Source organism: Thunnus albacares, chromosome 7, assembly GCF_914725855.1.
Source record: "Thunnus albacares chromosome 7, fThuAlb1.1, whole genome shotgun sequence".
Classification (NCBI taxonomy): Eukaryota; Metazoa; Chordata; class Actinopteri; order Scombriformes; family Scombridae; genus Thunnus; species Thunnus albacares.
Window position 1 is genome coordinate 31,060,001 of NC_058112.1, and position 27,500 is coordinate 31,087,500.

At 40.4% G+C, this 27,500-nt stretch overlaps 1 protein-coding gene across 3 annotated transcripts in view; it reads right to left on the reverse strand.

Moving 5' to 3' along the window:
• Positions 1-1,960: 1,960 nt before the first annotated feature.
• The window catches only part of itga11b (integrin, alpha 11b), a 48,277-nt gene continuing 22,737 nt past the window's right edge, over positions 1,961-27,500 (reverse strand). For 2 of the 3 annotated variants that reach the window (XM_044357261.1, XM_044357263.1), the window contains 21 exons: positions 26,627-26,697; positions 23,856-24,000; positions 23,092-23,240; positions 22,408-22,551; positions 21,605-21,808; positions 21,395-21,525; positions 20,360-20,532; positions 15,627-15,769; positions 15,396-15,506; positions 14,392-14,477; positions 14,075-14,279; positions 12,658-12,756; positions 9,429-9,505; positions 9,118-9,201; positions 8,461-8,557; positions 6,909-7,022; positions 6,678-6,764; positions 6,420-6,530; positions 6,094-6,189; positions 4,059-4,172; positions 1,961-2,398 (listed from right to left, as the gene is read on the reverse strand). In XM_044357261.1, the coding sequence (XP_044213196.1) occupies positions 2,318-2,398; positions 4,059-4,172; positions 6,094-6,189; positions 6,420-6,530; positions 6,678-6,764; positions 6,909-7,022; positions 8,461-8,557; positions 9,118-9,201; positions 9,429-9,505; positions 12,658-12,756; positions 14,075-14,279; positions 14,392-14,477; positions 15,396-15,506; positions 15,627-15,769; positions 20,360-20,532; positions 21,395-21,525; positions 21,605-21,808; positions 22,408-22,551; positions 23,092-23,240; positions 23,856-24,000; positions 26,627-26,697 (2,522 nt within the window). In that variant the 3' untranslated portion in view covers positions 1,961-2,317. The remainder of the gene's footprint in view (positions 2,399-4,058; positions 4,173-6,093; positions 6,190-6,419; positions 6,531-6,677; positions 6,765-6,908; positions 7,023-8,460; positions 8,558-9,117; positions 9,202-9,428; positions 9,506-12,657; positions 12,757-14,074; positions 14,280-14,391; positions 14,478-15,395; positions 15,507-15,626; positions 15,770-20,359; positions 20,533-21,394; positions 21,526-21,604; positions 21,809-22,407; positions 22,552-23,091; positions 23,241-23,855; positions 24,001-26,626; positions 26,698-27,500) is intronic. The other variant, XM_044357262.1, reaches the window with a different exon arrangement.

Here is a 27,500-nt window from a genome sequence, read left to right on the forward strand (position 1 = left end):
CACGACTGGCTCCAAACTAGTTATGATGTCATAAATCCTGCAGATACATCCAAGAGTTAAACTGAGATTTAAGGTGAGCGCAGAGAAACTTTCCTCCTTCAGCAGATGAATGTACATACATCATCCAGCACAGTGAAGAGAACAACATCACAGAAACAACAAGGGGGGGACTTATGGGGTATTTCCTGCTCTCCAGAGGATGAATCCTTTTGGTTTTTCACTCTGTGAACTTTACCGTCCCGCCACCCTCAGGACATAATATCAACTGCGTTCACAAGATGAATCTCCAGCAGATTTTAATGAAAGTTTGCCGAGCACCTCTATTCTCTGAGCTGCATAAATCACTTTAACTTTAATGAGACTTTTTCCTGTTTACCGTGCAGTCACCGTCTCTCTGCACCCAAACATTAAACTCACAGTGAGAAGGTCAGACCTTCGTATGTGACGTTACTGAACTTATTCTGCAAAAAAAAGGAAACTAAACCAGAAGGTCAGACGAGGCGGACTGACTGTAAATGAACAAAGAATCTTAAAAAACTAAATAAATGTGCAAGAATCTAAATAAAATAGTAACAGCAATGAATAACTGGATGCGTATCTAGATGTAATAGGATCAGAGGGGGATGTACTAAACATCAGATGACTGGTTAGACTGGTTCAACCTGGCAGCTCCCAGTGCCAAACCTCCCTATGAACAGGAAACACAAAAAACTCACACATTTCTTCGCTTTATTTCCGATATCAATATGGACACAAAATACTGCACATATCCAACTTGTGTGAATGGAGTTCATCCACAGGCAGAGTGGCATCACACATCAGTACAAACACACCGCAGAAATCATCAATCAAACAATAATGCCTCTATCCTTGTGAATTCATACATGTGAATATTTACAAAAAAAAAAAAGTTCAAGTTTGACTTTATACAACAAAGTGCATCAGCTGGAAATAATATACAATATAAGTTCATAAGATGCATTTACATTTTTCCATTAGTATAAAAAAAAAGGAAAGCCATCTTAGGTAGTCTTGTGTTGCCTTCATTTGGTTTTTAATGGTTTCTATTATTTTATAAACTGGGTTTTACTGTGTTTTGATTGTTTTTCTTCATCACTCTCCTCGATTGTTACACATCAGCTTCGTTGTAGAGACGTGCCGACTCAGCAGCTTCGCTCAGCATGTTTTCACATCATCGTGACGTCATCGTGAGGCGTCGAGTGACACGTGTGGTCGGGCGGGTTTTACCGGTTTACTTGCATATTCTATCTGAAACCACGTCTGTGGAAGTTTAAAAGTGTCATCAGCTGATTGGAGGTGTGGTAATATGTTTGGTTAACGATGGCTGTAACTGGTGGGAGCAATTAGCTGGGGGGGGGGGGATGGGGGGCAATCAGGGTCCCTGAGTGACAGGTGGAGGCTTGTGATGGGTTCAGGTGATCCTCATCAACTCATAAAGTCTGCAGTTTCTCAATTTAAAGCCAGGAAGTAGCACTCAGCTAGCAAACCACATGCCAGGCTAATGGTAAAATGCACAGTTTAAAGGGGACATATTCTGCTTTGTGTGATTTCTTTTTCTGTCATTTATATCCTGTTCTGATGTTGGATGTTGATGCTGCTCTAGAAGCTTTGTTTGCAATGTTTTTTTACTTTCAAGATAGTATCGTCAGCTTGTCACATGTCCATAAACATCTGTCTGTTCTGTAATCTTTGTCCGCTCTCATATTACGGATCTGTTTCAGGCTCGAACATGTACAGATGAATTTGAGAAGTTTCCATTTGGAGTAAAGAAGGAGAAAAAGAAGTTAAATCCTGCTGCTGTAGTTTGTTTACGTAGCCTCTGGAGCTGGAGGAAGCTTCCTGAAGCTGACCAATCAGAACAGAGTGGGCTCATCAGGAGGCGGGCCTTAAAGAGACAGGAGCTAAAACGGCCTGTTTGAGACAGAGGCTGAACTGAGGGGCTGCATAAAGGGCCAGTATGAGATAAATAAGGAGTTTTTAACTGGAAATCATGCAAATATATTCCAGTAGAAGCAGAGAATATAAATACGAACCAGGAAATGTGCAGAATATGTCCCCTTTAACTTCTGTTTTTCTCTATGTAAACGCCTGAAACAGGCTACATGTAGCGACGGACAACATGTCCAGACTGCTAACAGGAACAAACTGAGGAGTTTATGTCTGTTTTTTTTTTTTGCTCCAGTTCATGCTGTGACCAAAACCACACAAGCACAGAACTTGGTCATGTGATCATTTTTTAAAAGACTTTCCACGTTGAGGAGGACCGACCGAACGCAGCATCAGTGTCGCCTGCACATTATAGCTCCTCCGCTGCCTTCCCATTGGCTACAGGCTGCTCCTCCTCCTCCTGTCTCCTCCGTCTGTTGAAGAAGCCGAGCTGAGGAGAAAAGGGAACAACCAACAGAAGATTCGTCAGTACAAATATTTAAAGTTTCATCTGGAAGCAGCTGGTAGACTAAAACCTCATTCGGATGAGGTGAATGTTTCCAAATAAACCTCCATAAATCTGCTTAAAAATCATAGAAAAAAGAGGTTTCAGAGCTGGAATGAGCATCGTCACATTTTTATCAGTGATCCAGTGATATTTGTCTGTACATCAGCAGGTTCAGCGCAAACAGGAACTGCTAGCAGCTAATTCAGCAGACTTTTAAAAGAACCAATTTGCAAAAATGTAAACAAATCTCAGCTGAAAATGGGCATGAAAGAGAACAGCAGTATCTGCAGTAGAAGGAGAAAAACTCAGAGATCCACTTTAAATTATAAAGACATTGCTCCAAACCAATGGTGGAAAGTAACTAAGTACATTTACTCAAGTACTGTACTTACAACAAGTACAATTTTGAGGTACTTTACTTGAGTATTTCCATTTTATTCCACCTGATATTTCTACTCCACTACAGTTCAGAGGGAAACAAATAAATCACTGTTCAAAGCCCAAAAAGGTCAAACTCTCCAATATTTCACAAAAAAATCAAAGTGAAAATCTGAAAAAATGAATCTAAATTTATGTTGCAGGACTTTGTTTTTTTTTTCCTCTTTCCTACACAAATGATCATCTCATCATCAGCCCCTCATGAACCTTATAAAGTAGTTCAGATCAGCTCCACGTCAACCTGCTACAACAGTAAAATGCTGCTCACACATTGATGCTTCAGTATTAATGATGCACTTTATTAACAGTATTTTATATATCAGTCACAGTCTGCAAAATCTTTTAATACTTGAAGCAAATTTAGCTGAAAATACTTGAGAAATGCAGGACTTTTACTTGTAATGGAGTATTTTTACATTATGATGTTTCTACTTTTACTGAAGTAAAGTATCTGAATACTTCTTCCACCGCTGGTCTGGACGGGATTTTAATTACAGTCAGTCATTGCAGCTGTAATTATTACTGGGTCTGGAGGTGAAAAATGACCCACATATGGAGAAGGACTGGATAAAGTTCAGATCACCTCCCTTACAGACATGAATCCAGTCTGAATGGGGCCTCGTTCAAGATACCAAACAGAAAAAGATCCAACGGTAAATCAGTCATTTTTTTGCAAATAGAAATTTCCATTTGTCTGAAGTTGCATTCTTTGCAATTTCAAACCCATTTTCTATATTCAACTAAACAAAACATGATGAAAAGACACACTGGACCAAACATAACAATCTCCAAAATAACCAGAAAGAGGTGTCGTAGCAATTTTGTTGTTCTTTGACAAATATACGTATTTGTTGTTATAATCAGAGTAATTTAGGAGACGCTGCAGTGAGAAAAACAATGTTTGATGTTAGTGGAAAATACCCAGTCATCAAATCTTCCAGTCAGGCTTCAGTGGTGGACGAAGAATCAGGAGTGTGTGTGTGAGGTTTTGTTTTTCTATATTTGTAGGGAACCAAGACCAGGAGCCCACTCACACCCAAAATACTGGTCCCAACAAAGTTGAACCATTTTAATGAGTTCTAGAGGGTCCCCAGATGTGCCTGGTGTGTGTGTGTGTGTGTGTGTGTGTGTGTGTGTGTGTGTGTGTGTGTGTGTGTGTGTATACCTTCCACAGGGCCAGGACCAGTAAGGCCAGCAGCAGCAGTCCTCCCAGTGTGCTTCCCAGTATAATCCAGACAGGGATGGTGTAATCTTCATCCTTCCTCAACTCCAGGATTATCTGCAGTTCCAACACAAAGAAGACATTCATGTCATCCACCAACCAAATTAAATCCATTCAGTTCTGCAGTAACCCCACCTGGTTAACCATCTCATTTCCTATAAATCAGTGGTTCTCAAAGTGAGGTCCAGGGACCCCTAGGGGTCCTTGAGGGGGTTCAAGGGGATCCCCAGCAAGAGGAGGAATTATTTATTTTCATTGTAATTTCATCCATAAGTAACATGAATGTTTGACTGTTTTGGTCGTGGGTTTCATACACTTTCTGTAACAAAACATCCAAAAGCAAAAATCTTGTCAGATGGGGGTCGGTGTTCTAATTTGAGTCAGTTTAGGGTCCTTGATGTGAAAGAGTTTGAATAACCTTTATGATATGTAAAAGAGAAAACATACTTTTCTAAGATTAAGATGATTTACTGAATGTTTGTGTTTGAGCTTCTAATATTTGGACATCATAGTTTATTTAGTGAGACATCGATGTCACATACAGTGGACAAAATAACAGGAAGTTGGAAGGAAAGGAAAGTTTCAAAGTGTTTTACACTCATCTGACCTTGAATTAAAAAATGAGTTATTTACATTAAAGAGATTTTGTAAAAACCTTTTTACAAAGACAACGTTTAAGTGCTTGTGTTAAATAAATTACATCTATGCATATTTTAGAGCTGCAATGATTAGTCGATTAATCAGTTAGTTGCCAACTATTGAATTAATCACCAACTATTTTGATAATCAATTATAGTTTTGAGTCGTTTTTTAAGAAAAAAATTATTTGATTCCAGCTGTTAAATATGAATATTTTCTGATTTTTTGGTCGAGAAAATAGTCAATATATTAATCGATAATGAAAATAATCGTTAATTGCAGCACCTGTTTTCACATATATACAGGATGGTGTGATATAAAATAAAGCATATAAAAAGCAAAATAAACGATAAAACTGCAACTACATAAAAAGGCAACAAGTTAAATCGACACAATCAGCAAAAACTTCACATTTGAAGCTTCATGAAGGCAGAACTTATTGCATCGATGCTGTACTGGATGGTATTATAGTGTTTCTGTTATTTTGTCCACCCCTTGCACATGTTTTATTATAATAAAACGTGTGCGGTAATGAAGGAAACCTGACTGTAATAATGATTTATGACAGCAGATGGCAGCAAAGTTCTATATTTCATACAGTTTATATCTCACAGTTATAACACTGTGTTCAGGACTTTGGACTAATGACTAAGTATTAATAAATAAACCAGTTTCACATGTAAACAAATTGTACACACCAGTGTGCACACACCAGGGGGCACTGCAGGAAGAGTTTAAAGTTAAGAACATATGACCTCCTGTTTGAAGTGACGTTTTGTGTTTGAACAAGAAAAATAATTCACTTATTTGAAGTCACAGCTTCATTCAGACATACAGTACTGTGCAAAGGTTTTGGGCAATAAAAGCCTTTCAATAAATAGTTTGGATTTATCAGTTAACCTCACACAAAGTTCAGTAAACAGAAGAAACCTAAAGTAAATTAATGTTTCGTGTGAGCAGCTTTGCCTCTAAAACAGCAGCAGTTCTCCTCAGTGTTTCAGGTTCTCGGCAGGTCGGTTGTTCCTGCATCTTGGAGACGTCACCACAGTTCTTCTTCTGCTGTTTCTGTCTCTTCATGTTAATCCCAGACTGACTCCATGATGTTGAGATCAGAGACCATCTGTTGCAGGACTCCTTGTTCTCTTGTCACTGAAGATAGATCTTAATGACTCTGGCTGGATGTTTGGGCTCATTGTCATGCTGCAGAATACATTTTGGACCAATCAGACGCCTCCCTGATGGTGTTGCATGATGGATAAGAAACTAAACATCTAGAGCGCCTGAAACCTTTTGCACAGTGCTGCATGTTCATCAGTGTATTTATCTGTTAGAGTTTTACCTGTCTGACAGGTCTGTCCTCCTGCAGGAACATGGGACTGGATGCTTCCAGCTGGATGGCCCCGGCAATCAGCAAGTCCAGAGACCTGAAGTTTATCTGAAACAGGAAGTTGCTATTGAGTTTAACCCAACGTATTAATAATAAGAAAATCAAGGTTTCTTAGTTCAACTCAAGAGCTCCATTAAACATCTTGTGGTTTCTCACAAAATAAGAATATCTTTCAGGTTCCACTTTGGTTGCAAATTACAATAGTCAGACATCCAAAACTACAAAATAAAACCTTCGAAAGGCTCTATAAAGATGCATTTTATTTTGAAATGCCTCACAGCGAGCAGAGCGGGGAGCTGAAGTCTTCCTCTGAGCGTCACCTTCACCTCTCTGGAGGCCGGCAGATTCAGTCTGCACTGCACCGGCATGCTCACGCTGTTACTGTGGTTCTGCACACACACACACACACACACACACACACACACACACAGAAAATAAAACACACACTTCTCTTCAACAACTCCTGATTCCTGGACTTTTTTTGAGCTTAGCAACTGAGGTGAACCTGAACTCTGTATGAAGAAACCATCACTTACCAGCTGTGACAGGTGAGACAGGTCCTCAGCTGTAACCTGATTGGTTGTTCTGAGTTGAGGCACGATGCAGTGAGACCCGGCTACCTGCTGAGAGGAAGAGGAGAAGCCTTAGCTCTTACCACAGTAATATTTTCCTCCGCAGTGTCCTTTTACTATTTTATGACAGCAGCAACAAGACAGCCTCCCCACATTTATCATCTTTAAAGTTTATTTTAACATTTCCTCTCGTACCTGCTCTATGCTGCACTCTGTAATTTTCACCAGCTGGTTCCCCTGCCTGCTCACGGCCCAGATATCAGCTCTGAACAGGACGTCCTGCACAGAGAACATGCCCAGGTTCTGGATCTGCAAGCACAAAGACAAATAAACAGCATCAGAAAACTGGACCTGATAGTTACGTCTCATTTGTCTGTGATGTTCAAAATATCCGAGCAGTTATTCTGTCATGAAGTTTGGTCATTTACTTTCTATTTTCTTGTTTTTTTATCCTTATCTTGAAAAATATGCCGAATAAAAGACAATATTTGTAACAGTTTAAGCACGCAAGAGTTCATACATATACAAAGGGGAGCCCAAAAATTCCATAACCCATTGATAGCACAGGAGTCGGGTGTAGTTATTGGATTTTCCGCTGGGAAGCATCTGCCTGCAGTTTGGTGAAACTAAACTTGGGACTGAAACACTGTGGAAGAAATCCAGGAAGAATCGCAGGAGGCTTCTGGACACGGTGAGAAAAGATGACTGGAGGAAATGTTTCCAGGAATAAGAGAAGTGCTGGGACAAGTGTATCACATCTCAAGTAGAGCACTTTGAATTAAAAAGGTTTTGAACAATTATGGAAAATTTTGGGTCGTTGGCTCGTATGTTTCATTTTCTTTACTTCTTCCATCTTCTTTTATGCAATTATGAGTTCCCTCTATACTTACTCTATCCTGCATTAACTGATGTTTTGTCCACCAGTTTTCATCAGAAACAAGTAGTGAACACAACACTGACACATCATCACATGTTAAGTTGATATGTTGAACTTGTTAGCAAACAGTTGCTTATTTCCTCATCCAGCAGTTAACGGAGCAACATTATCATTCATCTGGAGTCGTGTTTCTGTCCACCTGGTGAATGTAAGTCCAATATTCACTCTTATTTAGCTCTGTTCTTGTTCTCTACCAACTCCTGAGGGAAATGTCTGGCTCTTTAGCTGCTAAATGTTCCACTATGTTCACCAGCTAGTCTACAGCTAACTGTGTCTATTTGGTGCTGAGCAGGTAGTGTACAGTGGCTTCTTAGAGCTTTTTCTCTGAAAACAGCTGCCTGCTGAGGCTGAAAACGACTCTATGAGAGCACTGAGAGTGAACCAGAACAGTAAAGACAGATAAACAACGAGCTGAAACTCACTGTAAAGCTCCGTAAAGCCGAGAGGAGCTGCAGATAATTCTCTGTAGGTTCATCACTACGAGCCACAACCAACACATTACACACTGACGGATCATACTTTATCTTAAAAATATTGATTATAAACACTGAAAATGTCCTCATGGTAGCTATAGAGGAAAGGTCAGGGGGTCACCATCATTAGCAGTCATCCTCTGAGGACTATAAATATCCTCGGCAACTTTCATATCAATCAGGAGAGTTGTTTTTGAGATTTCTTGCCATAGACTAAAATATATTATGTTTCCCAGTATATATTTTGACTTATAAGTGTCCCCATAAAGCCTGAGAGTGTGACAGTGAGCCAGCATGTGATTGATTTTGCGGAAGTGATTCTGCTTCTGTGACTCACATAATAAGTGAGGTTGAAGGTGGGAGAGCTGCTGCCGGATTGGTCCCAGGATGAGGAGGAGTCTGATCTGATTTCAAACCGAGGAGGGTTGGGGTCTCTGACAGGAAGAAGAGAAGAAGAGTTTAACATGTGCAATAAGAGAAATACATTTAAATCAATGTCCGCTGGTCTTATTTCTTTGAAGGGTAATTTCACCCAAAATATATCTGAACTGCAGCTGATTTGATCCTTTAAAACACAGAAACAGATCATGATATCAGTCCCGGTTTGATTGACAGCTCGTTCATTCATAAACTAACACCAGACATTAAGCTGTTCATGTTTTCTGATGCTGTAAAAAGATTCACATCAGTAAAACAGTGCTGATCATCCATCTTTAATCCAAACTCTTCAGTTATACATGTGGGTCTAAATATCAATACATCCTTCAACTGATACATCTGATTGTTCAGATACATGTTTATTTTAATCCTGCTGATAAATAATTATTGTATTCATGAAAGAATTGAGATATTTCCTAATTTATACACACACAGAATTTATGTACATGATCAATTTCTCTGTGAATTTCTTGAAACAGTTACAGATTCACCAGAAGGATCAATAATATGTCTGTAATCTCATCTCATGCAGTGACATCACTGTGACATCACTCACCTGGTGAAGAGCAGGTCAGTTTGGTATTTCAGAGGGAGGAAGATGTCATTAATGTTGTCGTCTGGGTAACCCTCATCACCCTCACTGATCAACACACACACACACACACACACACACACACACACACAGACTTGTGAGGATTTCGTGCATAAAAACCAGAAACTGAAGCCTAAATTAAACAATGTGACAGAGAGAACAAATATCGGTTCCTACAATGTAATCACTTCTCTCTGCATACATTAAGTTCTGTTTCAACATCACATTATAAAATAAGTGAAGAACAAACGTCAGCGTGACATCTGCCGTCTCACCTGCTGGCCGTCATGAGAACCTGTACGTGATCCAGGAAGACAGAACGGCTGAACTCAAACTCCACATGGAAAGAAACCTGGACAGGAAGAGAGAGGTTTGCTTTTAAATAAACTTCCTGTTGATTAACTTGACAGCATCACATTCAGTTACAGCACATATCCGTGTTTTTAATATCTTCTTTTGTAGCAGAAACATAACCAAATTAAAATGTCTGCATGTATTAATAATCTTGCCAGAAATGAAACGTCTAAAGAGCTCAAAATTCCAGCAACACTTGAAGTATACAGATGTGTGTATGATGTGTGTGTAAGTGTTTTTAAAGTATGCCATATCAAATAGGCACATTTTGGATTAAGACCTCATCTGTACAAACCCAAGTACCAACCCTCAGTTGCACTTTTCCAGTTAATAAACCAAATACGGAGTCACCCATGTCCCTTCTTGGACCTCCTCTTGCCTCTCTGTTAGTCTGAGACGACTGGCCTGAAGCCACATGACCATATATCCAACCCATCTGTAGGAGCTAAAATATGTAGTTTATATATTGACGTGGGCATCACATATTGCGTCACTTACGTTGCTTAACACATGGGTGTGGTTTCCTATTATTTAACCTGTTCACTCAGGTGGTGGTGGGAGTTTTGGTCAAAGGGAGTTGGCAGAGCTCTGATATTTTCTGTCGACCGTCACCATCGTCACCATCATTACTATCGTCTGTTCATCACTTTCGGATTGCATTTTTTTGTATAATTTTTTGTGCAACAGCTGCTTATCAGACTCTTTCATTTTTGTTTATCATCAGTAAAACGTCATCTGGACTTCCGGATGGTTTTGTATGGTTGTGTCACATATAGGAGCCTACTAAGTCTCTTAGCGGCCTTTTTTGAAAAGTAGTCGCTACACCATCTTTGTAGATGCCCCATTGGCTGACATGTGTCTGGATGTACACGATTTACTGTCTTTCATATATATTATTTTACCTTTTTTGCTTCATACGTAACCTACTCTATTTACAAGCTGTTGAGTTTTGTAATGAGTTTTATGAAGACCCTGATGAAGACCACAAGCTGAAACACATTGGTTTAACAATAAAGCTGTTCTGTATACATATAGTGTTGTTGGAGTTTTGACCTCTTTAGATTTAACCTTCTCTGTGCACCGTGGAAGGGAAGTAGATGAAGTTGTGCCAGAAACCTCTCAAAGGTTCTTGTGAAAGTGTCAGAAACCCTCGAGGTGACACAGAAACAGAGCAGAAGGTCTTTGAAGTCAGTAAAAACTGAAATATTTTGTCCAACTAAAATAAAAATGTTGTTTTCAGTCTAAATAACCGTGTGTGTGTATAATTGTCTGTACAGATGGAGGTCAGTACGAGGCTGTAAACTAAATACCAGTGAATACATGCCTCATATTTGAAGAGAATAGCCCACAGTGTGATGATTCTACAGTGTTTTATTCATGAAAAGGTCCAGGTGGATTTCCACAAAGCACATTTGGAGACTGCATAATGATGTTAACACAAGGTCTTCCTGATCACAGCAAAACCACAAGAAAGAGAGAGAAGGACGACTAGCTGACGGCGGTGTCTTAGAGCAGAAATAATGAGGTTAAAGGACAGTGAGAAATATTTTAAAAACTTTCAAATTAGAACCGTAAAATAAAAAATTGAAGCCTCTGATCCTCCTCCGCCTTTAGATCTCAACGGTTTTACGATATTATAACTGCGATGCTTCGTCTGTCACACGGATCCCGACATGTTAAAGGTTTTTGTTTTCGTGGTTTTTTTGCGTCTCTGTGAGCAGACTGAAGCTGTGCCTCATGTGTTCCCCCCCTCCGGCTACATCTCACCTGTTTCATCAACCAAAGCCTCGTTAAGAGGAAACCGGCAATAATCTGCACCACAGTCTGGACCAATAAACTGGACTTTATTCAGACAGGCATCTGTGAAGCGGGGGCCCTCGGGGGGCCTTACAGCGAAGGGGTGGGGTCGTGATCGTGTTTACAGGGACGATCATTAAACTAATGAAGGATTTTAGTCAACGGCTGTCAGTCGAAGTATATTCCTTCTCTGTTTAATCACTATCATTAGTCTGACTATATAACAGCTGTCTGATGGTCTCACACCTGTTTTATTATCTGTAACACAATTATACAAACTTACATTTCACTCAAATGTTTGGATTGATTCGATATTGTTGTGTTTCATAAAATAAAGCTTTAAAATGATGCCACTCATAATTATATCAAACTGTAGTGTTTGAATAATTGCCAGTTTATTATGTAAATCCAGCTAAATGATTATAGTTTAACCAGGAATTTAGGTAAAAAAATCTGTTTTTCAAGAGTGTCCTAGCCAAGAAAAGCAGCAACAACAACGAGCAGCACAGACAAACAACATCACACATTTCTCAGTAAATGATAAGGTTGGTGATTTTCTATGTTTTTCTTATTGTCAAAGAAGTATGTGAAAAGCCAAATCAACTCTGCTTAGAAGTCCTGTGTGTGCGTGTATCCAAAGTCTAATAGATCTCATACCTCTTTGATTGATGTAGACCTCCGTTGTTGTCCAGAAACTATTAAAAATGTGTTAATGAGCCAAACAGCTGCACTGGGTGACATCATTATGAAGAGTTTGGCTACTTTAGTTAGTTTAGAAACTGCTCAAATGACTAATAAGAGTCTCTGGAAAGTATTATCATGTCGATGGCCGAAGAGCAAAACCTCCTATCTGAAATATGCACTTTTTTGAGAAAACTAAAAAAAAACTAGTTTTCTTGTAGAATGCTATTTGTTAAGGATACCCAAATATATAATACACTGTTTTTAGACTATATTATTATATTATGTGTTAACAATACTGACTAGATGTTAATGCCTCGCAAAGTGCAGATAGGAGCTTTTGCACTTGGTGCAAGTTGGAAGAGGTTCTACAAAACGATGCTCTAAATTAATTTAATAATTAAAATTAAATTAAAAATAAAATTAAGTTTGTTTTCAGGTAAAAAGATGTAGTAAATGTCATAGAAAATTCTGCAGATAGGAGGTTTTGCGCTTTGGCCATCGATGTCAGGAAGAGGCCACTGCGCATGCTGAGTAAGATGGTTGTGATATATACTGTAAATGATAAAGGTGTATTATTACTTAGATTAGTAGTATGTTAGTAGTAGCAGTAAATGATCTGTTAAGGACATAGATAGTCTTTAGTAGTTGTGTACAGATGTCAGCACCTACCTGAGACAAGGACTTCATGAATGGAGCACTGATGTTACAGCTCCTCTGATTGGCCAGTCTGTCCTCAGAGAAGCACTCGATCTGAATATCTGATTGGTCCTATGGGGAACGAGGGAGGAGCCTGGTGAGTCATAGAGTCACTTTCCGTCTGACATGATGAGCCTCAGTGCTCATTACCAACTAGAGCTGATAGATCAGAGTTGTAGCTCTTTTTTCTCTCCAGATTATAAGAGAGAGAGATAATCAATGTTGCACTGCGGTCCTCATCACTGCTAACTAAAGGTGTAGAAAACTATTTGAGCCAAACAATCTTTGCTAGTTTTCCTGAGATCCACAACAGCAACAACAAAAACAAACATTTTAAAATCACATTGATTGATAAAACAAAACAATTAGAGAGAACAGAAACTTACAATAAAAAATAAATTGTCAAAATAAATAGCAACAAAAATAATAAAACATTTCCAAATCCGCTACAATAACAGTTTCCATCCAAATGTAGCGCAAAATAAAACTGAAGTTCCACAAAAATTGGCAAAAGACAACCATCCACTGCACACTAAACAGTAGGTGGCGCTAATTCTCCAGTCGGTGCCATTAATCCGTTGCAGAAGAAGAAGACACAACGAGATGACGTCATTAAAAGAGCGGCAGTCAAAACTCAAACGATGGAAAACCTGATGGAAATATGACATTTCTGAAAGAGGAAATTAGCTTTAGAGACCAAACCTGTTTTTTGTACCAGGCTGTAAACATGTTTATTTCTGCTGTGAAGTTGGGCATTTTAACATGGAGGTCTATGGGGATCGACTCACTTTTAGAGCCTCATGTGGTCATTCAAGGAACTGCAGTTTTTGGCACTTCCTCATTGGCTTCATTTTACAGCCCTGGAGGTTGCCGCTTGGTTTCACGTCTGTTTAAGTTGCACTTTGTCACAGTTTTCTTTAATAGATACAACAACTTCCCCACTTCAGCCAAATAAAACCTTTTAAAACATATCTAGATTTTTTTGTTTATTTGTTTGTTGAATTTTTAGCGTTTCCACTCAGGGTTTTTTTATGCGCAAACTGAAAATAATGAATAAATAGTGAATAAAAACAGGTGCATGGAAACACCCCTTATGTGAGATTCTAAAATTTTGCATTTTAGTGACTTTCTGAAAGGAAATCTGAAGCTGTAACTACTCCTAAGTTCATGCCACCTGGGCAGCAAAAAGAGCCTGATCCCTCACTGGCTTCCCATCCATGAAAACTGCAAGTTGTGTTCATTGGAAAGCACGAACAATAAATAATGATAAAACCTCTCCACTCTGTTGGAAAATGTTTTTGTTTTCTCCTGTCTGTCAGTTTTTTTCCACAGTGTCTGATTATTTGAGATTTATATATAATTAGATAGAATTAAAGAGCTACTACGACACCTTGACTATGAGGCTGGAGAAGAGCAGGTTGTTCGAGGTGGAGATTTGGATTGTGGCTCCGTAGGCGTTCTCTCCCTGGTTCTCCAGTCGAGCGAACACCACCATCCTCCTCCGCCCGGCCTCCACCACGTACATCGGGCCCTCCGACGCCCCCTGTTGGTTGCAGATGGACCAGGCGGCTTGCTCTTTGGAGCTGCAGAACTGCCTTCAAGGGAAACACGGAAACTGTTATCTGGGTTCCTTAATAACATGATAATAATACACGTGTGTGTGTGTGTGTGTGTGTGTGTGTGTGTTTATGAGCTGGTGTTACTCACTGGACATCCATGAGGTCAGTGTGACTGTCGAGGATGAGGTCGGGAACGCAGGTATCTTCCTGCTCACAGCCGTTCCAGAAAGGAAGCTATGGCAAGAGACGAGGATTATGTCATTTCTCTTTGATGAAGCAACAAAACAGCTGAATAGACGACGAAAAAATAGATGAAAGGTTTTTACAATTCATCCTGAAGGGGACTTGAATGTCTGTACCAAATATTATGGCAACACACGCAAGACTTGTCAAGATATTTTAGCATTATTACTAAATTATAAAACTGAACCTCATGGTCGCAGTGGAGGAAAAGACAGTGGAGCCCCAAAGTCTTAAGAATACATCATGTGTGAACCATGAATGTCTAAACAAATTGAATCCATCAAATGGTTGTCGAGATATTTCGCAAAAAAATCACTAATGTCAACCTCATGGTGGCGCTAGAGGAAAAGTCAGAGGATCGCCAGAGTCAGAAGGCTTCTTCTACATCTTTTTATTGACATTTCTTTAAAGACGGTAGAAAAAAAACAAGAAACAAGTATATAAACCCCTCCTCCCTCCCCCGCCTGACATAGAAAAACAATATAAACACAAATAAACTAAATAATAACAAAAGCAGAACATAATAATTATAATTTATCCATAAAAACACGCACACAACATATATAGTACAAGTACGCAGCTATAATATAGTAAATTTAAATACTAATGTAATATTCATACCAGGTAGGCCATCTCATTTATCTCCAAAAATTTTAAACATTCCCATTTTATTGGAGACCATGACCGTCTGTACAAAATATAACCGCAATCCATCCAAAATATTTGTTGTTTTTCGAATACTTTTATTGTTTCAGGAGCCTTCATTTCCTGTCAGGAAGAAAAATTCTACAAGAGACAGCACCACACAATCAAAATATATTGTTAACAGACTCTCAGAATAATTGTTAACAGACTCAGAGAGACAAATGTAACATCCACTGGAAGTAAAATACCGTGACCGACTCTCACCTCGGCCCTCAGCGTGCTCGGCCAGTCCGGGTCCAACACCGGCCCCTCGTCTGGGTCCTGCAACCCCGTCTCCAGGAGAACCGTGATGGGACGTCCGTAATCTGTTGTCTCCTGTTCAGATAAACAGTCAGCCAGAGGGTAGATGATGTTTTATGTGTGTTTAGGGAACTACACTGACTCTGACTCTGACTTGACCTTTTTATAGGGGTGTGTTTGTGAGATTGTTCTGACCTGGACGGAGAAGCCGATGCGTTGGCAGCTCTGCCAACTCTCAGCCGGCAGAACCACAGTCCTGGGTTGCTGTCGGTCTGATTCGTCCAGTACGGCTCGCGGAGGAATACGCCTCTCGTCCAACACCATATTGAACCAAGCAGCTGGGAGGAGGAAGAAGAGGAGAAGGAGGAAGAAGAAGAAGAGGAGAACGAGGGCTTAACGGAGGGAAATCAGTCCAGTCTCATCCAGCGCATACGCAGCTCAACGAGACTGTAAATACACAGAGAACACACTTTACAGGTCTTTCAGGTAATATAAAAGGAAGTGATGTCATTGTGTGCGCTCATTAGTGTAAACTGCATCGGTTCTATTTCCAAATGCTGCACAGCTTTTAAGTGAATTACTGAAAAGTTGGCAAAATAAAAAGATATTTTTATGTGAATGTACTCAAGAGGAGGGAGACGAGATGACGAAACTACTGACGATCTTCACATTCCTGTTGTTTTAACCCTTTAAACCCCAGGCTGTTAATTCTTGGTTTATTAGTCACTACATGTCTGACATATATTGTTATTTTGTTTAGGTTGGGCTACTCAGAAATATCAATGTTCATATGAGTGTTACTATACGTGTTTTAGAGAAGTTTTTATGTATTTGTTTAATTGAAGATGGTTTGAGTTTTTGGCTGTATGTCCACAGGTTTCAACACAGGGAGAATATCTGTATATGAACAGATAGAGGAGAGAGTCTCTATGTCGGACACTCAGTCTCTTTGGCATCAGAGGGCTGCAGGAAAAAGAGCCAGAACTAACATCATCAAAGCAGCAGAAAAAGCATTGTGGTGGCTGTGGATCAAGACGAGTAATCCATGGTCTACTTGGACACAAGCTGGGGACTGATCAACCCCGGCTGGGTTGCATGGGTGTGGGTGTCTGATGATCTAAGACCTGAAACGCTCTCTGACCCAGAGTTCATCACTGATAATGCTTCCAAGTCACACTTTCTGGTGAAGAAAGAACCTCAGTGTGATTGTGCAAACCGAAAAACAATATAAATGGATTTTGTTACTCCCATTGTTATCAGGAATCATCTAGTCATAAGTTTTTACAGTTAGGAAGTGTTGTTTCTATTGAATCAGTGTTAGTTACACTTTTGCTTTCATTCTGACAGACTGTCAGCATGAAAAGTCCTCCTGAATGAACTGTTGACACTTCCTGTTTGCATTGTGAATAAAGACAACTATCACTGGATTACTGTGACACTGAAGAAAACTCTAAACCTGATGATTAAAAGGAAACATCTGCAATGTTATGAGTTATATCATGTTAGTTATGAGGAGCATCTTATTTGAAATTGACTTCATAGCAGAGTTATGGACGTTTATCTGTGATCGGGACATCAGAGATATTTATAACCTTGTAGACGCCCTGATAAAACAATAGAAGTCATTAGCGCTGCCACAAGGAGGGGATCCCTCACTTGCTTCCCACCCAGAAACAGGAATTGTAACCATTTATTTGACCAATCATAGGTACTCAAGGGTGTAGGTTTGGTTTAACAAGTAAAATAAATGAAGTTTATACATGAAAACTATACAGAATATATAAAAATAGACAGATTCCTTATTGATACCTGATATTACATATTGTAGATGAATATCGTTGTGACTCGGGATGTGAGGGAAGACATCATGCCTGAGCCAACAAGTAGGTAACAACAAGTACAGGAAAGTTGTAAGAGTGTGTGCATGTGAATGTGTTTGAGACTTCAACATTCCCAGATAGCAACATTGCTTTGGCCCAGATCCGGCCCACACCCGACACTTTTAGCACTTTCATCCGGCCCACATACCTCGTGGAATGATGGCACTTGGGCGGTCTGTTCCTGTTTCCCAGATCTGGGCCACAAGTAAACCGTATGTCAACCGAGAACAAACCAGATAAACCAGAACTGGCCCACATCCAGATCCAGAACACACATACCTGAGAAAGGTCCACGTGTGATTTGGGATATTTGGGCCATATTTGCTATTTTACATGTGTTGTTATTTCAGACTCACAACCATTTTATCTGGGCCAGAAGAAGACCAGCAGTGCTGCATCATTGCCTGAAGTGGCCTATCTGGGTTGTCACATAGAGCAGCTTTCTACATCTGTATGAAGATGTGGCAGCGCAGTCAATGTTTGTCTGATGATGATGGTTAACAGAAGGTACCTGACATATTAGTCGTCAGTTTAAGCACATTTAGCCAAAACCACAAATTCACCACAGCACCAGCTTTTTTAACTTCAAAAGTAATGGAATTAGTTGGGCTCCTAATGACTTTTTAATGGAGTAATAACTTCTTCTTCTTTGCTATTGATTAATGGAGTGATGCATTTCCTGCTTCGTTATTAGCTGCTGGATGCTGGTGCTGAGTGTAACTGCAGAGCTCATTCTCATCTGTTTAACAACTGAAGTTTGGTTTTGATTTATGAGCACACAGAGAGCTGAGCTGCTTCAGTCCGTGTTCAAAAACGCCACGTCTGCACTGTAAGAAGTGAACTCCAGCTCAAACCTGAGTAAATCTTAAAGCAGAAGTTCAGCTTTTGTCGACCTCGGCTCCCGTCCTCCATCTGAAACACCGTCCGTCGACGCGTGTTCCTTTGACACCATGTAGCGTGTTGGCGTGTGTGCATGCATGCATCTCTACCTATGTGTATGTGTGTGTGTGTGTGTATGTTTTATTGTTTGTGTGTGTCTAATCTGGTCCAGATGATCGAGGGGAAGATGAGAAGCTGATGGAGAAAGAGAAGAGAGGAAGGTATGAAGGTATGAAGTGATGGAGGGAGGAGGAGTGACACATTTTAATGGCGGCTGGCTGGGGTTAGCATGTTAGCGAGGTTTCCATGCAGCCGGCCCAAACATCTGAAGCTAATTACACAGAGACACGACAGCAGCGTGGCTGCAAAAAGCACTGTGGGGAATCTCTGCGGCGAGGAAAAGACCAGGACAACACTTTCCACACACAGACGGGCGATAAAAACGCCAAACATCTGTGTGATTCCGATGCTGTCGTGACAGACAAGGGTCAACATTCACTGTCAAAGGCTTTGCTCAAAGGCACATCAACATTAGTTGTTAGGGGAAGGAGCGAGAGAGTGTGTTAGAGTCACACCAGTAACACAGAGTAGGTCTTGTCACTTTGAACTTCCTCCAACATGAATCAGCTTTTCACTTTGAGTCCAAATCTGAGTTCTGTTGTCTGACCTTGCTGGTCTGTTTTGACACTTGTTTATTGATGTTGTAATCTGTTGTTTGTATAAAGCTTTTCTCATCAAAGTTCAGCTGTTTACCACCATCACTAAGAACAGAGGATGGCGAGATGGTGCCTGTTTTCACTTTCACAGGGAAAACAGAGAACATTGTTCGGCTGAGTGTAGGTTTGATTCTTCAACCAAATAAAGTATAGCATATCATCTAGCAAATAAGAACATATGATTAAATTGGTTATTATGCATTCCATAATAACGGTAGTGTACAAAACATACCAGGTAAATTACTGCATTAAAATGCACTAACCAAGCAGAAACTAACACAGCTCAAGGCTGAAATACCTTAAAATGCCACCGACGGCTGCTAGCTGCTCCAACTGACTCCCATTCAAAACTTCTCTCTAGAAATACTGAGTCATTCATATTTATTGAGTCATTATGGTCTCAATCACTATATTCAGAAACAAATAAATACATTTAATACATTTGGCGCAAGTGTGCAGCACTCGGTGTTCCCAGTAAGCTAGTGTTAGCTTGCATCCGAGGTAGCGGGGCATGTTTCCAGACACCCTGTACTCCTTATCTGGAAGATCCTGGCTCCAAACGGAAAAGATGGTGCCGGCCATAAACTGCTACTCAACTTCAAACCGGCTCCAATGCAAACCAACAGGAGACGTCACACCTCGCTACATCCATCTTTATACACAGGCTATGACATAATGATAATGACTAAAGACCTGATACTTTATGATAAATATTATGAGGTCTTTTTATGAGAATTATCTTTAAAGGAAGCCCTGAGTAGTGTCTGCAGGCTTCCTCAACGTCCACCAAGAGGACAGGGCAGCGTGTATGTTTCCTGAGAGACGAAACTCAGGGCAAACAAAACTGTAAATCATTGCTCTAAAGTTTAATAGCTGTGAGCTCACAGTAATAACATATAGCGCATTAATATTTAGATCAACTTCTCTCGTATGGATTTTGGCATTCGGACAGTTAAAGGACACTGTGCAGAGAGGTTTTAGAGAATGAATCAGACTGAAACTGTAAAAGTGAGAGGGACTGGAAGAGCAACAAACCACAAGGGCCACAAATTATCAGAAAAAATGTCAGGAAGCAAATCTGGTGCCCAGGTTTAGTAATCCAGCTTTGGGCATCATGTTCTTCCACTCAGTGAGTAAAACTGAGCTGGTGATTCCAGTACAAGACACGACTTAGTTTGTGGACATCTGAACATTTTATGAATGACGACCAAAACCAACTGATTTGGCGAAACATGGCGCAAAGCTAATTAATTTATTTTTATTTAACCTTTAATACGTAAAGGTAGATGGCTGGTAACACATGCAAGACAAAAAGTAGGTTCACAAACATTCCCCAAATTTTTGGCCAAATTCCCCAAGAACATATAAATATGTGCATCTACATCTTCTACTTGATATTCTTGATTATTAGCTTTTGAAAACACAAACAGTTGTTAGCCAGCCGTCCACCTACCGACATCCGTCCTGGTCTTGGTCTTGGTGTTTGTCCTTGAGTCCAGACTCAGACAGATGATCACAGACATGCAAGTGACCTCCTTCCCTCCTCGCCAACAGTCCTTGTTAAAGATGTTGATCTTCTCGGGTTCAAAGGTCAGCTTGGCCTGAATCCGAACCACACCTCGAGACCTGGATGGAGGGAGCAGGCTTTGGTCAGTCCGCTGTTTTTGTGTGTCATGTTCACTCGTGTTAGTCATGTTGTGGGGAGTCAGTCAAAAACTGGACCACCTAAAGGCAAACTCAAATGATTTTATTCATCAAAGTTTCCAAGTGCTGGGGAGTGCTACTGCGTATGGGGGAAAAAAGTTGTATAAATCCCTTTGTGTCTCCAGAGGGAGATGTGTGAAATCTGATAAATTGCCTTAAGTGATGTCACTTGAATCAGCATCAGTTTGGGCTGAAGACTAAGAGTTTGAAAATGAAACAAATCTGCAGTGAGGTTACCGGACCTCTGCAGCTCCTCAGTTCTGCTGGAGGCTCCACAGCTTCAAGAATGTGCAGAATAAAAAAAAAGATGATAAAGAGCTTTTTTTCTAAAACTGACCATTATGAGTCCAACACTTCTACAGGAGTAGAATAATAAATCAGTGGAGAACTCTTTCAGTTTTGGGGAGGTGATGATGTTTTTTAACCTTTGATAGCTGGATTGAATGGTGACGGCCAAACTCTAGGTTTTATTAGTGTTTTATGTTTTATGTCTAATTTAAACCATTAAATTTTGGGGTTAAGGCTTGATTTTGTTTTCTTAAAGGATAAAGTCTGGTGATTTTCTATATTTTTCTTAGGTTTAACAACTGACGTGTATTAATAGTTTTTGGACAACAGCGGAGGTCTACAGCACAGAGGAATAAGATATATATCAGGCTTTGGATAGACATAGTTCATTGTTGGTTTGGATCCAAACATGACATTTATTGACAATGAGAAATTGGGGGTTAGGCACGTAGTGATTGTAGTTGTCCTCCTAAGTAAAAAAACAAATGTGTCTGACCAGATGATCACAGCAGCTCCCAGCGCTCCCACTGCAAGATCGACAAGCCCGTCTGCATTAACATCCAGAACGCCATGAAGACTTCGACCGAAATACTTCAGACCTGCAGAAAACCCAGCTGCAGACAGACGCTGGAGAGGGAGAGGAAGGATTAACACGGTTTGGGTTTCTTGCCCATATTCCTTCTATTACTGGTTCAGAGTCGCTCACCTGTCTGTACTGCGGTTGGATGGTTTTGTCGTGGCCGTAAAACACGTACACCGCCCCCTGGTGGTCGTCCTCCAGTGGTGCTCCGACCACCAGCTCCCTGAATCCGTCTCCGTTCATGTCGGGGATCTGAGCCAACGCCGAACCGAAACGGGAGTTCTGGGAGTGGTCAGAAACCTCCAGCATCCCCTGCAGGATGAAGGATGTCTGCAGGGAAAACGTTTAGTTTAGTTTCTCTTTCTGCTCACTTTCTGCCATGTGTTAGTTAGTTGTTGTTAAAGTTTGGTGTGTAAAAACGTAAAAATGAAAAACGAAATCACGTGATCTATTACTTTTTTGTTTCCCAACGAAAATAAAGAAAACCAAATTCAAAAGACCGTTCAATTTTGGTTTAGAAATCAAGTATTTTTGTCAGTTTTGTACGATAGCAGAAGCGGCTACATTAGCCTACCCATGATCCTCAGCGACCGTTGCTATGGTGAAGACGCCAGCGACAGCCTTAACATATAGTCAGAAATTGAACAAACCAAAATTGAACAGTCTTTTGAATTTGGTTTTTCGGATTTTCGCAGAAACGCAAAAACAGATCCAAAAAGGAATAACGATAAAACGGATCGGCAAAAACCAGGAACGGGCCGGGTTTGATTGGTTTTTCATTATTTGATTCTGACACCGAAAACGTCTTTTTGTTTTTTGTTTTGAAACAAATAACAGATTTACCGTTTTTTGGTATTTGAATTACAAATGAATTACGAATTATCCGATGATACCAAGACCCCCTCTGCACATCTCTAGTGTGTAAGTACCTGCGGTGTGACGGTGTAGACGTAAATCTTCCCTCTCTCCCAGCCCTGACTGTAGTACATGGGTGCAGCCACCAGGAGGATGTCAGTTTGTCCGTCGCTGTCTACATCCATCGATAACAACTCGCTGCCGAAATACGACCCGATCTGCGAAAGAACAAAACAAAACATGAGCAAGAAGATTAACATTTATTTAACACTGTACTGTATTAGAGCAGTGGATAATAATAGCCAGAGTTTGTCTCTTGTCCCTAACACACTGCTATGATTTCATACTTGTTTGCTGTTGTTCCAGCCCTTTGTACATTTGCAAAGTCATCAGTTAAGTGCAGCTGTGTGAGATCAAATTTATGTTTTTGCCTTTGTTTGGCGCTCCAGCTAACGCCAAAAATAACAGCTCCCTCCATTACCACACCACTGTTCAGAAAAGTGTTCACAATGCCGAAATTTTAGGTGAGTTTTGACTGAAAGAAAGAATGAAAGAGACCTGACATTGATATAATTCATTCTCTCTCTCTCTCTCTCTCTCTTTCTCTGTTTCTGTAAACCAGCCAGTGGTTGGTCCTGGTTTTACTAAGAGCCTCAGGATAAATCTGTATACAGCCATGTGTCCCACATGTGTGGATAAGGAAGAATATGTACATGTTTGTACGAGTGTGTGTGTGTGTGTGTGTGTGTGTGTTTGACCTGCTCTCCCAGCAGCGCGTTTAGGATGGTCAGGTTTCCGGTGTTCTTCAGGGTGAAGATGATGACTTTGCCGCTGTGGTTGAACCTCGGAGCTCCGGCCACATAGAGCTGATAGCCATTGGATGAAATGAGTGAACCCACAGAGTAACCTGAAACAAAAACACCAGAAACTGATCAGTGAGGATTTCCTATTCTTCTGTTTGTTTTCCTTTATTTTTCCCCCTTTAAAAGAGCTTAAAAGATAAGGCCGGTGATTATCTGCATTTTTCATATTGTCAGTAAATCTCATGTGCGGAGCCAAACCAACAGTGAACTGATCTACTTACAAGTATCGTGTGTGAGTCCATAGCCTGATGTATCTGATTCCTCCGTTCTTGTCCAAAAACTATTGAAAACACTCTTGACTTTGTGCTACGTTGTAAATTTCCCAAAGAACTTCAGTACAAATTGAGGAGGTTGTGATAATTAGCACAACAAGCTAGCGAAGCACCACAAACAGAAACACATTCTCATGTTCTGCAGCATCTGCCTTACAGGAACTACTCTGCGGAGACTGAAAACACTGTTATTAGTCTTTGCAGCCATTTCTAAACAAAACCACGTGACCAAACTCTTCATAATGAAGGAACATGTCATCCAGTGCAACGATGTGGCTCATTGAATGGTTTTCTGGAACAACAACGGAGGTGTTTCCACTGGTTTAAAGCTAGAGACATACCACTACTACACAAAGATACGATTTAAAACACAGTCTCTATAATTACCCAGATAGGCTCCATGGTTCTTCAGCTCCTCTGGAAACTCTTCCTTATAGGAGGATTTCGGTGGAACAACTTTCCCATGTTTAGTCTCTTTCAGCACGGCTCCGTTCCAGTCGTAGGCGCCCACCGCCCCGAGCAGAATGCCGTCCTGAGGGCAAAACATGGATTTACATGGAGGTCACTAACACAGCGAGCACATTGTATCACATGTATATAACATTAGGAGAATTAAAAGGGCAGGGAGACGTCTGAGCGCTGAAAGCTCTAAGATTTAATGTCTTTACTGTTGAGTGAATCCATCAGTACAGTCATTGACACATTTCTGCAATATGTGATTCCAAGTTTGATGTTTTGGTGTTTGATATTTCCACATATGTTACCATGATGACTGGAAATGTTTTTCCCATCATGCAGCTCAAATTACAGGACAGAGAAAGTTCCCATCGACACAGATCATAAGTAGATTTTATCATCTGAAACCTATTCTGAGCTTCACAAACACTCTGAAGTGACTATGCATTATCAGAATTTAATTTAAAAAAAAAAAAAAATCATTTTCATGACATTCATGAATGCAGGCCGTCACCAGGAAGTCACTCAGCTTTCTGAAGTGTTTTCAAACCTTTAGTTGATTTGCTTTAGTCGAAGTCAGTGGATGAGTTCATGAACCTGTTTCATCTTCCTCTTGGTTTGATTTCTTTTCCAAGCAAACCAAAATGCATCGCTAAAAGCTAGATGAGAATGTTCTCTCCTCTCATTGGTTAAAGTCAAAGTCGAGTTTAAATCTTTTATTTAAGTCTGACATCATGAGTCTCTCGACTGAAACCTGGTATTAACATGTGATCTGTATCTAGATAATGACATCTGATCTTTGGGTCTTTGCATTTACACCTGATATTAAAATGTTTTCTCAATTCAGCTGACATTGTGATCAGATCTCCAATATGCAAATGAGCTGAGGGCGGAGCTGGCCAACAAACAAGGTGCACTACAGGTCAAGGAAACAGCTGCTGTCCATTCATTTCTAACTCACTTTTCGTGAGGGGAGAGACTTCTAGCTACTGCTGCTACTTGTAGTTTCTGCAGGGCTCTCGCTTTAGCTGGCAGGAAGATGTGGAACTAGGTGACCTTTAACTTACTGGGATGATTTTTTTCATATGAATGCGATCGCGCTGTGCAGATTGCATTTGCACCTGCTGAGAACTGATCTCAGTGAGAGTCTGACCACCTCCAAGTGTGGTCTGGCTGATCCGATCGCATTCTGAGTGCATTTACACCTGCGTTCACATGTGTTTTTCCTTAACCGGATAACTTATCCAGATACGGTTGCATATTTTTTTGTAAATAGGGGTATCAATGACAAAGCAACTTGGTGGAGTTTAGGTTCAGTTTCAGGCTGCAGAACTCTTGTCTCCACCTCATGATCACGGGAAGACGGAGGGAGGAAACAATGAAAGCCTGCTGGTTATTTTGGAACAAAATTATAATCAATTTACAGATACTGAGCTTCAGTATCGTCTTAAAACTCAGTGAAACTGTGCAGTCAGTCACACACTCAGATGAACTCTGGCAGTCGTTAAGACCAGATATGAAAGTTATTAAATTGTTGAGTCATAGTCTCAGCGGGCCAGTGCATGAAGGACCACAGTGAATGACCAAATCGTTGGCGATGGCAGTGCCACAAAGCTGCAGGATCTGAGCTGCACATGGACCAACTCTTGATCTGCAGATTCACTGTTAAATGTCAAAATGCTGCTTTAATAATCGAGTAGGAGGAGAGGAGAACGGTTTTCCTGCAGGACGACTCGGCCAGAGATGAGAGCGTGTCGTCTGTTTTCCACATCAGCTTCACATTTTTACTTTTTACTCCTAAAACTAACGAGTGGGAAACTCTTTGCATATTTATCTCTGTATATGACGGTGTGCATGGTTGTTAATGAATGCATGTGTGTATGACTTTAAATCTGTTCTGCAATGACTTCTGCATGTACTGTGTTTAAATGTGTGTGTGTGTGTGTGTGTGTGTGTGTGTGTGTGTGTGTGTGCATGTGTGTGTGTTTTGTTGGCAACTTTACGTTCAGGAAAACCATCTGCTCTGTGTTACACATAGAAAGTTTCCACGACACCATTTTCACTCCCTGACGTTGGAATTCAGTCGAATATGATTTTTCCCTGGACGAGAAACAACAGAAACATTTCTAGAAGCTTCTCATTCTGCAAATATCTGCCAGGATCAGAACCCGGACCGACGCTGGATGTTTGAGGACGATGGCGATACCAGAGTTTGAGTTTCTGTTGGAATCAGAATCATTAAAATACACAGCTTTGCTTCTGTCTTCTTTTGATTTTATTGGATCATGATTTACATTACTGAAGAAAACTGGAGGAAATTAAGTTATTGTTACCAACATTGATCAGAAACTTGCTGATCTTCGTTTTTTTAAAATAAAAGAGTAGATCAGGATGTTTTCCACCAGTCATTTCAGGGAAATTATTAGTATCCTTTATCCAGCATGGACAGATCTTCCATTTAAAACACATCATGTTGAAATTATAATACTGTTCAACTATATTGTGTGTTGGAAAACAGATACTTTTTATTTTACATTCAGTTCTGGTGCGAATACGATCACTGGTGAGAAATCAGACTGATCCAAAACAAAATCCCATCACAGATCACATTTCTGACTCAAAACACAGAACCTGGATGTGAAATCTTTACTAATAGAACAAGAATGTGTATGAGAAGGTGAATAAAACTGAGAGTTACTCACTTTGACTAAATGTGAGGAGAAACCGGCCTGAGCCATCTGCAGGCCAAACCCTCGACCCTGACTGCTGGTTCCTGCAAAACACAAACACAACACAGAATGAGCATCATCATTTAAAGTCCCCCCTCCGCCCAAAAATTTGTTTTTCTTCTTGTTCCTTCGGTTTAATGTCATGATTTAATTGCTATATCCGTTTCCAAGCAATTTGCTTTTATTGATACAGCAACTTTATCACCACAGCCAAACGTTTAAAAAAAAACAAAAGGGATATTTTGAGATTTTTTTGAATTTGCTGTATTTCACTCAGGTTTTTTTATGTGCAAACAGAAAATGGGAATTAAAGCAGGTGGATGGAAAAGCACCTACACTTTAAAGTTACAGTCACATTATATTCCCATCCATCCATCCATTTTCTTTAATACATATTCTCTAGAGGGTCGCGGAGGAGCTGGAGCTGATCTCAGCTGACATTGGGTGAGAGGCAGGGTCGAGCCAGGACAGGTCGCCAGTCAATCACAGGTCTGACACATAGAGACAGACAACCACTCGCACTCACATTCACACCTACAAGCAATTTAGAGCTGAATATTCTGTGGGAGGAAGCCAGATTATCCAGAGAGAACCCACACAGTCACAAGAACATGCAAACTCCACACAGAAATTTCTGCACCGTCTGCGCCAAAAAATGTTGTGATGTCACGTTTCTGATGCGAGTAAAAAATGTAGCCTGGAGCTGCTAGCCTCAAGAAGAGATGAGGAGCGGGCTACAGAGGTGTGATAACCTCACTGCTTTCTAACTCTACACCCTCAGAGTTTTCTCATCTTCAAACTTTGTAGTTTTCATCCCCAACCGACGCAGACTCAAGTGACATCACAT